The sequence below is a fragment of the Zeugodacus cucurbitae genome, chromosome 3 (genome assembly GCF_028554725.1).
Source record: "Zeugodacus cucurbitae isolate PBARC_wt_2022May chromosome 3, idZeuCucr1.2, whole genome shotgun sequence".
NCBI lineage: Eukaryota > Metazoa > Arthropoda > Insecta > Diptera > Tephritidae > Zeugodacus > Zeugodacus cucurbitae.
The window spans coordinates 49085902-49099806 of NC_071668.1; the positions used below are offsets into that span (position 1 = coordinate 49085902).

At 38.7% G+C, this 13905-nt stretch overlaps 1 protein-coding gene across 1 annotated transcript; it reads left to right on the forward strand.

Annotated features, from left to right (window-relative positions):
• The first annotated feature begins 277 nt into the window (after positions 1-277).
• On the forward strand, positions 278-9975 carry Sos (protein son of sevenless). The gene is made up of 14 exons (XM_011192446.3): positions 278-863; positions 940-1059; positions 1119-1256; positions 1699-2304; positions 2380-2606; positions 4267-4394; positions 4457-4929; positions 4993-5439; positions 5507-6238; positions 6333-6449; positions 6529-7361; positions 8627-8861; positions 8948-9686; positions 9775-9975. Exons 1-14 carry the CDS (start codon positions 750-752, stop codon positions 9816-9818), a joined length of 4953 nt encoding a protein of 1650 aa, XP_011190748.2. The 5' UTR covers positions 278-749; the 3' UTR covers positions 9819-9975.
• Positions 9976-13905: the final 3930 nt, after the last annotated feature.

Here is a 13905-nt window from a genome sequence, read left to right on the forward strand (position 1 = left end):
TAGAATTTGTATTTAGTGCAGACACAAAGTTTCATATTATGTTAACGTTTTGCAAACGCATTACGTTTGTGGATTCACTGAAGTTGTAATTAGTAGTAGATATTTAAATGAAAACAATTCTATACTGACATATTTAAAATAATTCCAGAGAAATCTTATAATTTTTGTTCTTACATAAATCAATTATCTTTATATTTTTAATTTTTGCTGTTATAAAATATTATTATCATAATTTTGAGTTTTTGGAGCCGAACCCTAACAATGTACTTCTGGTAATCATTGTGAATTGAGTGGAAGTAGAATCGATATTCGAGACTGTGACAATTATTTTATTCAATACTCGTTTTTTTAAAGAGATTTGATTTTCTTATACATTGCCTGAGTGTGTCGTAGAAAAAAATATTTTGGATATTAATCTGTCGTTGTGTGGACCAAGGGGTCCCTTCAGTTTATTTAAAGTGAAACACAAAAGAAAAAATATTGTAATCAGTGTTCGGTATAAGTGCATACTATAATAATTTGACCAAAAATTAAATACTTATGTGCAGTGGTAGAAAAATTTCGTATACAAAATACAAATTTCAGCCACATTCATAAATCTAACGACAATGGCGAGTAGTGCATATAGACCAACTCCTGTTTGATAATTTGTTCTCAATTTCCTATTGTGACGGGGATACATAGAAACCCCAAACAGTGTAGGTTGTGGAGGTTGTTATTGGTGTTAGCTGCGCGATTAGAACATAGAAATGTTCTCTTCTCAGCATGTCTGTAGCAGCAACTGCGACGATGATGGTTACGATTTCACTAAAAGCGAAAATGCAGGGCGCTGGAAAGGATTATTTATACCGTCCCTGAGGAAGGTATGTATATCGAATAATATGAAGGTGTTATTAATAAAATATATTTGCAATAAAATTGGATTTTTATTCTTAAAAGGTGCTAGAACAAGTGCACCCACGCTTATCGGCCCAAGAAGATGCACTTTTGTTTGTGGAAACACTTTGCTTGCGCATTTTAGCAATGTTATGCGCTAAGCCACTGCCCCACACTGTACAGGTAAATATACATATGTCAAACTATTTATTTGATGTCATAATAATTAATATTTATTATAGGACGTGGAAGAAAAGGCGAAGAAATCATTTCCATATCCAATAGACCAATGGGCTTTAAATGAAGCCAGGGAAACGGTTTCCTCAAAAAAGAAAAAATGTGTGCTACCAACGGACAGAGTGCACAGCATGTTGCAAAAGGTAAACAATTTAATTCAAAATTTAAAATCATATATAAAATCGTAATAACAGTTATTGCTTTTTATTGTCGAGTGAGTTGTCAGTGTGACTAACATTTTGCACCACTAAATATATATGACTCACATTACAAATCGTAGACATTTCCCACAAAAAAACAAAAAAAAATTATACATTAGTATTAACACTCTTTGAAATATTAACAACTAGTGTGATATAAATTAGTAAAGCAAAACTTAGAAATATAATATGGAAATACTTTATATCGAATGAACAATGAATTAGAAAGTCCGTGAGATTCGAATGTAATATTTAAAATACACAATTGTTTAGCTTATTATTATCTATATTAAATTTTAACAATTCATATATTTACCTAATTGATTTTATTTTGTCTGAATTATCAACTAATCGCATATTTCTTATATGCTATTCTCTATAATAGGATGTGCTTCAATACAAAATCGATAGCAATGTTTCTGTGTTCCTGGTGGCAATATTAGAGTATATATCTGCAGATATACTGAAATGGGCCGGAAATTATGTGCTAAAAATAAAGCATTTGGAAATCACAAAGGAAGACATTGAAGTAGCAATGTGCGCAGATAAGGTGCTAACAGATTTGTTCTCACCAAATGAGATGAAATCGAGCAGTTTAGCAATAACGCTTCCAACACTACCAGCGCAACGTGCTAGTACCACATATGAGGAGGTGGTAAAAGATCTCATTAATGACGAAAAACAGTATCAACGTGACTTGCATATGATAATACGGGTTTTCCGTGAGGAGTTGGCCAAAATTGTGCGCGATCCCAAAGAGTTGGAACCTATATTCTCCAATATAATGGATATTTACGAAGTAACCGTGACGTTACTTGGCTCACTGGAAGATGTCATCGAGATGTCGCAAGAACAGAGCACACCTTGTGTGGGTAGTTGTTTTGAAGAGTTGGCAGAAGGCGAGGAATTGCACGTATATTCAAAATATGCCAATGAAGTTACATCGCCAAAATCCAAAGAAGCTCTTCAAACTCTCTTAGCTAGAACGGACGTGAGTACATACATACATAAATATTTCTAAATATTTAATCATATATTTTATGAACTGTCTATATTGTTTATGCAGGCAAAGTCTCTAATGTCGGCTGGTCATGGATTCCGTGATGCTGTTAAGTATTATCTTCCTAAATTACTTTTAGTGCCGGTATCGCATGCTTTTGTTTACTTTGATTACATAAATGTGCTAAGAGAGCTCAGTCGATCTGAAGATGATATAGAAAGCTTCAAACAAGTACAAGGCTTATTATGTCCTTTACAAAGTGAACTCGAAAGCATTTTGGGCAGCCTGCCTAAGTAAGTATAATGTCTTACATAGCATAAATCATTATAAGAATTTTATTTTTTGAATTTATCTGCGGTCGAATATGTAATTATTTTGTAATTAGCAATTTTACATTAAGCATGTTACAAAGAGAGTACTATAGTCTGTATATCCCTCCGTCCGTGCAACGGGTAACCTGAGTAAAACTAGATATATCTTAATGAAACTTAGTACATATATTCCTTGCCATAATTGACATTGAAATGGGTGAAATCGGACCATTGCCACGCCCATAAAATGGGAGGGTCATATTTAGATGTAATTTTCTTCGAAAAGTGGACATGGCCCCGCCCCCAAATAGGTTTTTTGTATATACTATCTTCCAAACTACCTAAGCTATATGAATCAAACTTACTGGACACATTTCCCTTTAGCATCCGATTATACACCTTTAAAAGGGATGAAATTGGATAATAACCACGCCCATACAAATACAAAGGTTATGTTAAAAACTACGAAGAGTGCGTTAACTCACTAACGACAAACATCAGAAAAACAAAATTTTACATAAGAAATGGCATAAAGAAGTTGCATTCAGTTTATTGAATAAGCAATTGAAAATTGACATTACCTAGCCCACTTTTGGGTCCAGAACCATATCTCAGGAACTACTCAACCGATGAGTATTATCGATGAGTGAAATTGGTTAACACCCATGCTTACTTCCCATATAACACAATTTTCTATTCCATCTGATTAATTAACAACATATACGTCAAGAACCAATGAAGATACCGGAGCTAAACTTTACATAAGCATAACATTTGTGAACCCGCCTCACTCTTTTAAAAATTGTAGAAATCTAACAACACATTTTCTAGGCCCCAGATATCGAACATGAACACCTCATGCGTAATTTTTTTCCGAACCTACCTTCCATATACCTTATATTAGGGTTTTTGAACATCCGATGGAAAGGAAAAAATATGTCAGCGTATAGTCTTGGATATAATGTAGCTTGGTGGTGAAAATGAGTGAAATCAATTCAAGAATTATCTCAGCTCTCATATACTATATATAATGATTTTCGTTATGCAAATGACCTTTATGCCTAATATATGGATCAAATTGTGATCTTATAATAAAATAACATAAATAAATTGCTATAGTATAAAATGTTGGGTTACATCTGAACTTGGGCCTTCCTTACTTGTTCTAATAGAGTTTAGGCAGCACACATTGCACATCATGCTAACTATAAACTTTTCAATAAAATAATAACAATTGTAATATGTTTTTCAACCAATAAAATTTGCAAATAGATCCGTTTCTATGTTTCTATTCACCTATTAATAAGGGGAAAATTATCTCTAAGATTTATTAATATAAAAAAAGAAATAAAAAATCTTCTTTCTAATAAAAAAATTTCAAATTATAAATTATTTAATTAAGTTAATAAGTTATTTAATTAACTCATTTTTGTATATTTAACATTGGTATAAAAATTGTTTGTATGTTTATAAAACATTTTATAACATACTACATTTTGTTTCATACACTTACACGTTGTGATACACTATTGTGATTAATAACATATCAATCCATTGTAATATAAACAATATTATCTTAATTTTATAATTTCTTTTTTTTTATCATTAAATAACACTATAATTATCATATTTTTATTTGCAGAGAAACTCACGTGCCATTGAGTAGCCGCGCCCGTCGCCAGTTGGCCATTGAGCGCACAAGAGAACTACAAAACTCTGTTGAGCATTGGGATAAAGATGTTGGTCAAAATTGCAATGAATTTATAAGAGGTGAATATTTCATTTACATAATAATTTGCATATGCATTAACTTTTTCGAATTAAATTCACAGATGATTTTCTCGGTAAATTGGGTTCCGGCAAACGCAATGCCGAACGTAAAGTGTATTTGTTTGATGGTCTCATGGTCCTTTGTAAAGCGAATACAAAACGGCAAGCCACCTCTAATGGTGCACCTTGCTTTGACTATCGCGTAAAGGAGAAGTTTTTCATGCGTCGCGTTGAAATAAATGATCGTGCCGATACAGAAGAGTTGAAACATTCATTTGAGATAGCGCCTCGCGTGCAACCACCAGTTATACTCACTGCACGTAATGCTCAACACAAAAACGACTGGATGGCTGATTTGATAATGGTGAATACAAAGTCCATGTTGGATCGCATACTTGATAGTATATTATTGGATATTGAGAAGAAACATCCGCTGCGCATGCCTAGTCCGGAAATATACAAATTCGCTGAACCTGATAGTCCCGAAAATATCGTATTGGAGGAGCGCGAGAGTGCCGGTGTGCCACAAATAAAGGTAACTCAATTGAATTTTTCTTTACGTGCATATAAATAAATTAATATTTTTAATTATTTGTAGGGCGCAACACTGTACAAATTAATCGAAAGATTGACCTATCACATTTATGCCGATCCTATGTTCGTGCGCACATTCCTGACTACATATCGCTATTTTTGCACACCACGCAATTTGTTAACGTTGTTAATAGAACGATTTAATATACCCGACCCGAGTTTGGTATATCAGGACAATGTACAGGGTAAAGATAAGGATGTATTGAATTGTGATACAGACAAGTTGCATAAAAATTCGCAACGAGAAGACTGGAAACGCTATCGCAAAGAATATGTACAACCGGTACAGTTTCGCGTGTTGAATGTGCTACGCCACTGGGTGGACCATCACTTTTATGACTTCGAAAAGGATCCAACACTTCTGGAGGAGCTGGAAAAGTTTTTGGGTTTAGTAAATGGCAAATCAATGCGAAAATGGGTGGATTCCGTTTTGAAAATCGTGCAACGCAAGGTAATCTATTCAGCTGTGCTGATGGTTTATATTTCGTTTAAATGTTTTCTTTTCTTATCCTAAAAAGAATGATCAAGAGCAAAGCCACAAACCAATTACTTTCGCTTATGGAAATAGTCCGCCACCAATTGAACACCATCTCAACGTTCCTGATTCCGAAATCAATTTATTAACGTTACATCCATTAGAATTAGCACGACAATTGACATTACTTGAGTTTGAGTTGTATAAAAATGTGAAACCATCGGAACTAGTAGGTTCTCCGTGGACCAAAAAGGACAAAGACGTGAAAAGTCCGAATCTACTGAAGATAATGAAACACACCACAAATGTGACACGTTGGATTGAGAAATCCATAACAGAAGCGGAAAATTATGAAGAGCGTGTTGCGATAGTGGCGCGTGCCATTGAAGTGATGATGGTGATGCTCGAATTAAATAATTTCAATGGCATACTTTCAATCACCGCTGCCATGGGTAGTGCGTCTGTGTATCGTTTGAAGTTAACATTTCAGGGTTTACCAGCACGATATGAGAAATTCCTAGAAGAATGCTGGGAACCAAACGATGGCCGTTTGAAAAAGTATCAAGAACGTTTGCGCTCAATAAATCCGCCATGTGTGCCATTCTTTGGTCGCTATCTCACCAATATTTTACATTTGGAAGAAGGCAATCCTGATTTTTTACAAAACACTGAGCTTATAAATTTCTCCAAACGTCGAAAAGTGTCCGAAATAATTGGAGAGATTCTGCTGTACCAAAATCAACCTTACTGTCTATCAGTAGATACAAAAATCAGGGTTAGTACGAACGCTTTTTTTTGTTTTTGTTTTTTTTTTTTGAAACATAAAATAATTAATACATTAAATGTTTCTCAAAATTCTCCTCACATAGACTTTCTTAGAAAATTTAGATCCATTCAAAGGTATGACTGATACGGAAATCTCAAATTATCTGTATCATGCCAGTCTTCGCATAGAACCACGTGGTTCCAAGCAGGCACCTAAATTTGTGAGTAAATAAAAATATCTTGTTACAATAATTAATTGCTAATTGATTTTGGCTTACATTCCACATTTCATTCGAATAGCCACGCAAATGGGCCTCCATACCCTTAAAATCCCCCGGTATTAAACCGCGTCGACAAAACAACACTAGCCATAACAACAGTCTAGGCGGCGGTAATGCGAGCGGTAATTCCTTATTGAATGCAACATCCATATTTGGTGTGCGCAACTCGTCTCATGGCAGCCATATAGCGGAGACAGGCCACACAATTAGTGGCAGCGTAAGTGGTGGCACTCTGGCAGATCAGCACAGCCCAATTAGTTATAATTCACATGTGAGCACAACACATACAAACACAAATGCACAAATGTGTGCGTCAAATGTTAGCACACTTGATCGTAATGGCGAAACACAAATGTGGATGCACAATGCCATAAGTGGCGGTCATGCTGGTCATGGTACTGAAGCTGTGGTTAAAAATGAATTTCAATATCCCAATGGGGAGGATGGCGCGCACACAACTGCACCACAGCTACCGAAGAAGTTAAACTCGTCGATAAGCTCGACATCGGCTGGACCGAATGCTTGGAGTGGCGAGGCAGGTGTAACTGGAGCAAGCGCTGGCAGCACAGAAAAGACATCATTCACACCATCGTTTGTTGAAACGCCCCCAACACGTTTGGATAATATTTGGAACGGAGTTGATGGCATGTATGTAACTCATCAATCCCCACAGAGGCAACCGGTAAAGCACACTGCAGTGCTTAGTGAGCATGCTGTTGAGGAACCGACGCAATCGTCTCCATTATTAAGAGTGGTTAGTCCAGGAGCCGACGTCAATACGACGACAAATACGCGTACACCATTCCAGAATGCGCCACCACATCCACATAAATTTAGCTCCAATCATTTTAGGTAAGTTTAACAAAATGGCGAAAACCGAAAAAATATATATAGCATAATTAAGCTATAAATAAAGCTATATAATTAAAATTTGGAACAAAGGGTCGCACTAGGTAGAGGCATATTTGGATGTATTTTTTGGGAAAGGGGACGTGGCCGCCCCTTACTAATTTTTTTTTGTACATATCTTGTACACTACTAAAACTATATCAACCAAACTCTCTAGAGCCGTGTCCTTCAGATATTTCCTTATACAGTCTAAAAATGGAGGAAATCGGATAACCACGCCCACCTCCCATACAAAGCTTAAGTTGAAAACCATTAAAAGTGCGTAAACTCTTTAACGGAAAACATCAAAAACACTAAATTTTATAGAAGAAATAGAAGAAGGAAGCTCCACTCAGATTTAAAAAAATGGAAATTGTTCTTATGGAACAAAAACCATATCTCAGGAACTACTCCACCGATTTCAACAAAATTCGAAATGGGTTCACAACCACGCCTTCTTCCTATATAATTCAATTTGATCTGCTATAACTTTTCAAGGTCCCTGATATCGAACATAAAGAACTCAGTGCTAAAGAGTAATTTTTCACCGAAAATATGGGTAAATCTCTCAGATATTTTAATTTAATTCAGAGGAAATCTTTTTCTTCTAATAATGTGTTTTTGTACCAAAAATGGTTACAATCGGGTCATAACTTCCCCCAGCTCCCATATATCCAATTATCTATAGGTTTTTCAAAAAATACTGTGGGTTTTATACCGGAAATATCGGTTAATATGTGAGATATCTTAGCCAAATTTAGTGAGTGTATAAATGAGTGAAATCGGTTCAGGAATTACCTCTGCACTCATATACCATTTATGATGATTTGCGTTATTCTATTACCCGTTATGCCGACTCATATATTGTCAAATTGTGTTATCTTAATAAAATTACACCAATAAATTGCAAGAGTATAAAATGTTCGGTTACACCCTAACTTAGCCTTTCCTTACTTGTTTTTATATCTATATATCGGGAAGGGTTTAAAGAGCTTCTATGATAAATACATCGATTTTCTTTTGACAAAAGAAGAATATAAAAAATCAAGTTCTTTCAGCGGAAGTTTCCAAATAATCGCTTCATTAAAAACGCTTTTTTTAGCGCTTTTTATTATAAGGCTCTAAACTCAGTTCCAATGCGTTTTTTATTATTATTTGTTGTTACAGAGTTTATATTATAAAAAAATCTAATAATTATATTCATGTCAAAATTTATCATTATCTTTCAGTCCAACTAATAGTGGATCAACTGGAAGTGTTGCCTATGTGGGCAGTGCAAGTCCCCAATTGCCTGATGTCGAATCGGGTAATTCTCCGTTACCTGTTTCACCGCATGTGAATGTCCCCTCCCCGCTTACCACAGAATATCGTTCCGTACCGCCGCCATTGCCACCGCGCAGAAAGGAACGTACTGAGAGTTGTGCTGATCTAGCGCAGAAAAGGCAAGCGCCTGACGCTCCGACTGTAAGTACAAATTGAATATAATACAAATACCTTATTTACAAATAAAAATGCAAAATTTTAATAATCGACAAATATTTGCCTTTCAGCTGCCACCACGTGATGGTGAGCTTAGCCCTCCTCCGATTCCGCCAAGGCTAAATTTTTCCGTTGCTCCATGTCATCGCAGTCATACAAACGAATTGAATGGTAGGAGCAGTTTATTGCTACCAAATACAAGCAGTATTATGATTCGACGTAATTTGGCCAGTGAAAAGCGATCATCAACGGGTGCCAGCAACGCTGCCCAATCTGTGTCATTACACTCATCCACTGAGACGACGTCATTAGCGTATGCCCCAACAAGAAATCAAACTCAGTGCCCGACATATCCTCAATTTTCGCAGCCAACGATCGCTGCAAGTCATCTAAATGCTGGCAGTTCTATTTCGGTGTCGACGTGGGATGATCAAGCCATATCGCCTGCTCTCAGCTCCTCCACAACGACATCGCCAATGACACCTGCGACGCCAATTTCCCCACACATTCCAGCCGGCGGCATTCAAGTATCTGATACACACTCAACAGTTGCACCGCCTTATTATCGGTACAAATTGGGACACACAATCTGTGTTCCTAATTCTATAAATCCATATACAACAACTATGGGACATCATCAGCAACTACAACTACAGCAACAACAACAACATGAACAACGCTTTCCACAACCAATAATTAGTAGTGCGCTACAAGCGAAATCGTCTCCGAAAGATTTCTTTCCCATAACCGAAGGCACACCTAAGCTTCCACCAAAACCTAGTCTTAGTGGACATTTTCACAACTCCTCAGGTAAACACAAAATCCAAACTATACATATGAGTACACAAAATTTATAATTAATACTTATGTATTTATTATTTTTGTTTATGCCATACAGATAAAGGTACGATGTTTCCTTACCCAAGTACAAATCAAGATTAATATTTATTGCCTGGCGATGTGATACGGACGAAGATTTTTATCCACTCAGCAAAATATGTTATTATTAATGTAAATATTAAAATGTATTAAATGTAGACGATAAAAATAAAATATTATAGATTATTGTTAGAATAAAACTATATAATAATAATTTGATTTATTGGATGAGGAAAGTACTACCAGGACCGTGGAATATCATGAAGCTGGGCGAGGTAAAACCCAATTCGGAAGTAACGCAAACATGATGAATCAAGTACTGCTCCATTGACATTGCTTCGCTGTATGGGCTCTTGTAAAGTTCCAAGAAGATCCGACGTTTTCGAGCCAAATTCTGTTCAGCGATAAGGCCCATTTCTGGCTCAATGAGTATGTAAACAAACAAAATTGACGCATTTGGGACGAAGAGCAACCTGAAGTGATTGAAGAGGTTTGGTGTGGTTTGTGGGCAGGTGAAATTTCTTCAAAAATGATGCCGGTAAGAACGTAACCGTCATGACATGATTTGTGGGCAGGTGAAATCATCGGTCCATATTTCTTCAAAAATGATGCCGGTAAGAACGTAACCGTCGTGACATGATAACCGTCTATTTGATGCCTGGAATTGTAGCTCATGATCTCGGCGACATTTGGTTTCAACAAGACGACGCCACTTCCCACATATCGTAACAATCAATGGATTTATTGAGAGTACATTTGGTGGGCAGATAATTTCACGTTTTGGGCCGGTCGATTAGCCACCAAGATATCACTGTGATATCACACTTTGGGGATATGTAAAGTCTAAATTATATGCGGACAATCCCGCTTCCATTCAGGCCTCGGAGCAAAACATCACGTGTGTCATTCGTCATTTTAATATTCTGTGGTTTTTACCTACTTTAAAAAGTGGGGAACCTCGAAATGGATCACTCTTTATTTTTAACCTTCTTCGTAGATTTCCCCAGTCTACAGTTAAAATCATTTTCACTGGATTTGTGGTAACTACCGTCAGTAATTAAACGGAGAATGGCGCATAATTTCGATATAGCAAGTTGCTCGCACAAGGTTGTGGAAATGTTTCTTAATCTGATTAAAAAAAAATGGTTCTTTATTTAAACGAAAATAACTTATTGGCATATTTGGTGCTTGGAAGTTCCAATGGAATCAAAACACGCAGCCTATTTTGCAGCACATAGTTTGGGCTTTAATATCTTCGTCTTCTTCTTGACTGGCGTAGACACCGCTTACGCGGTTATAGCCGAGACCACAACAGCGCGCCATGTATCCCTCCTTCTGGCTGTTTGGCGCCAATTGGTTATACCAAGCGAAGCCAGGTCCCTCTCCACCTGGTCCTTCCATCGGAGTGGAGGTCTCCCTCTTCCTCGACTTCCACCAGCGGGTACTGCATCGAATACTTTCAGAGCTGGAACACTTTCATCCATTCGAACAACATGACCTAGCCAGCGTAGCCGCTGTTTTTTTATTCGCTGGACTATGTCTATGCCGTCGAATAACACATACAGCTCATCGTTCCATCGTCTGCGGTATTCGCCGTTGTCAATGTTTAAGGGACCATAAATCTTCCGCAAAACCTTTCTCTCGAAAACTCTTAGTGCCGTCTGATCGGATGTTGACATCGTCCACGCTTCTGCACCGTAAAGTAGGACGGGAATGATGAGAGACTTGTAGAGTTTGGTTTTTGTTCGTCGAGAGAGGACTTTACTTTTCAATTGCCTACTTAGTCCATAGTAGCACCTGTTGGCAAGAGTGATTCTGCGTTGGATTTCCAGGCTGACATTGTTATTGCTGTTAATGCTGGTTCCCAGGTAGACGAAATTATCTACAACTTCAAAGTTATGACTGTCAACAGTGACGTGGGAGCCAAAACGCGAATGCGCCGACAGTTTGCTTGATGACAGGAGATATTTCGTCTTGTCCTCATTCACCTCCAGACCCATTCGCTTCGCCTCCTTATCCATGCGGGAAAAAAGCAGAACAAACGGCGCGGTTGTTGCTTCCGATGATATCAATATCATCGGCGTACGCCAGGAGCTGTACACTCTTGTAGAAGATTGTACCTTATATTAGCTCTTATTATTTTCTCCAGCATCAGGTTAAAGAAATCATACGAGAGTGAGTCACCTTGTCTGAAACCTCGTCTGGTATCGAACGGCTCGGAGAGGTCCTTCCCGATCCTGACGGAGCTTTTGGTGTTGGTCAACCTCAGCTTACACAGCCGTATTAGTTTTGCGGGGATACCAAATTCAGACATCGCGGCATAAAGGCAGCTCCTTTTCGTGCTGTTGAAAGCAGCTTTAAAGTCGACAGAGAGATAGTGTGTGTCGATCCTATTTTCACGGGTCTTCTCCAAAATTGAGCGCATGGTGAATATCTGCTCTGTTGTTGATTTTCCAGGTCTAAACCCACACTGATAAGGACCAATCAGTTTGTTGACGGTGGGCTTTAGTCTTTCACACAGTACGCTCGACAAAACTTTATACGCAATGTTGAGGAGGCTTATCCCACGGCAATTGGCGCAAATTGTGGGGTCTCCCTTTTTATGTATTGGGCAGAGTACACTGAGATTCCAATCGTCACGAAGTGTTCCCTCCACAAACTCAGAATACTCTGGTCATCAATAACTAGCTCACCTCTGGGGGTTCTACAGGAGTGTGCTCCGGTCTTGAAAACTTCAGTTAGTCGCCGGATCTTTTCGTAAAATTTTCGAGCATTACCCCTGTCGGCCAGCTTGTCAAGCTCTTCATACTCACGCATTTCGGCCTCTTTCTTTTTTTGTCTGCAAATGCGTCTCGCTTCCCTCTTCAGCTCTCGGTATCTTTCCCATCCCGCTCGTGTTGCGGTCGATCGCAACATTGCGAGGTAGGTAGTCTGTTTTCTCTCCACTGCGAGACGACAATCCTCATCATACCAGCTGTTTTTTGACTTTTCCGAAAGCCAATGGTTTCGGTTGCAGCTTTACGTAAGGAGTTTGATATGCCATCCCACAGGTCCCTTATACCGAGATGCTGATGAGTGCTCTCAGAGAGCAGGAGTGCAAGTCGAGTAGAAAATCGTTCGGCTCTCGGTTGTGATTGCAGCTTCTCGATGTCGAACCTTCCTTGTGTTTGTTGACGTGTGCGCTTTTCTACACAGAGGCGGGTACGTATCTTAGCTGCTACAAGATAGTGGTCCAAGTCGATGTTGGGACCACGAAGCGTATGCACATCAAAAACACTGGAGACATGTCGTCCATCTATCACAACATGATCGATCTGGTTGCGAGTGATTCGATCCGGGGACAGCCAAGTAGGTTGATGGATTTTCTTATGCTGGAATCTGGTACTGCAGACGACCATATTTTGGGCCCCGGCGAAGTCGATCAGCCTCAGACCGTTTGGCGATGTTTCGTCATGGAGGCTGAATTTTCCGACTGTTGTGCCAAAGACACCTTCTTTACCCACCCTAGCGTTGAAATCGCCCAGCACGATTTTGACATCGTGGCGGGGGCAGCACTCATAGGTACGTTCTAGGCGCTCATAGAAGGTATCTTTGATCACTTCGTCCTTCTCTTCCGTCGAGGCGTGGGCGCAAATCAGCGATATGTTGAAGAACCTCGCTTTGATTTTGATTGTGGCTAGACGTTCATCCACCGGAGTGAATGCCAGGACTCGACGACGGTGTCTCTCTCCCACCACGAATCCCACACCGAATTTGCGCTCCTTTATATGGCCGCTGTAGTAGATGTCACAAGGACCCACCTTCTTTCGTCCTTGTCCCGTCCATCGCATTTCTTGGATTGCGGTGATGTCAGCCTTTACTCTTACGAGGACATCAACCAGCTGGGCAGAGGCACCTTCCCAATTAAGGGTCCGGACATTCCAGGTGCATGCCCTTAATTCGTAGTCCTTTAAATGTTTGCAGTGGTCGTCATCAAAATTGGGGTCTCTCATCCGAGGCTGTTGCTTTCTTTTCATTGGGGGGTGTTTTAATGTGGTAGGTCCCAAACCCTACGCACTTTAGCTCGCCTCCAAACGGATGTCTGTTGGCTACCCAGAGGATACTTGGTCTAAGACTGGAAGTCGTGAGCTGCTTGAGCCACATGTAAAAG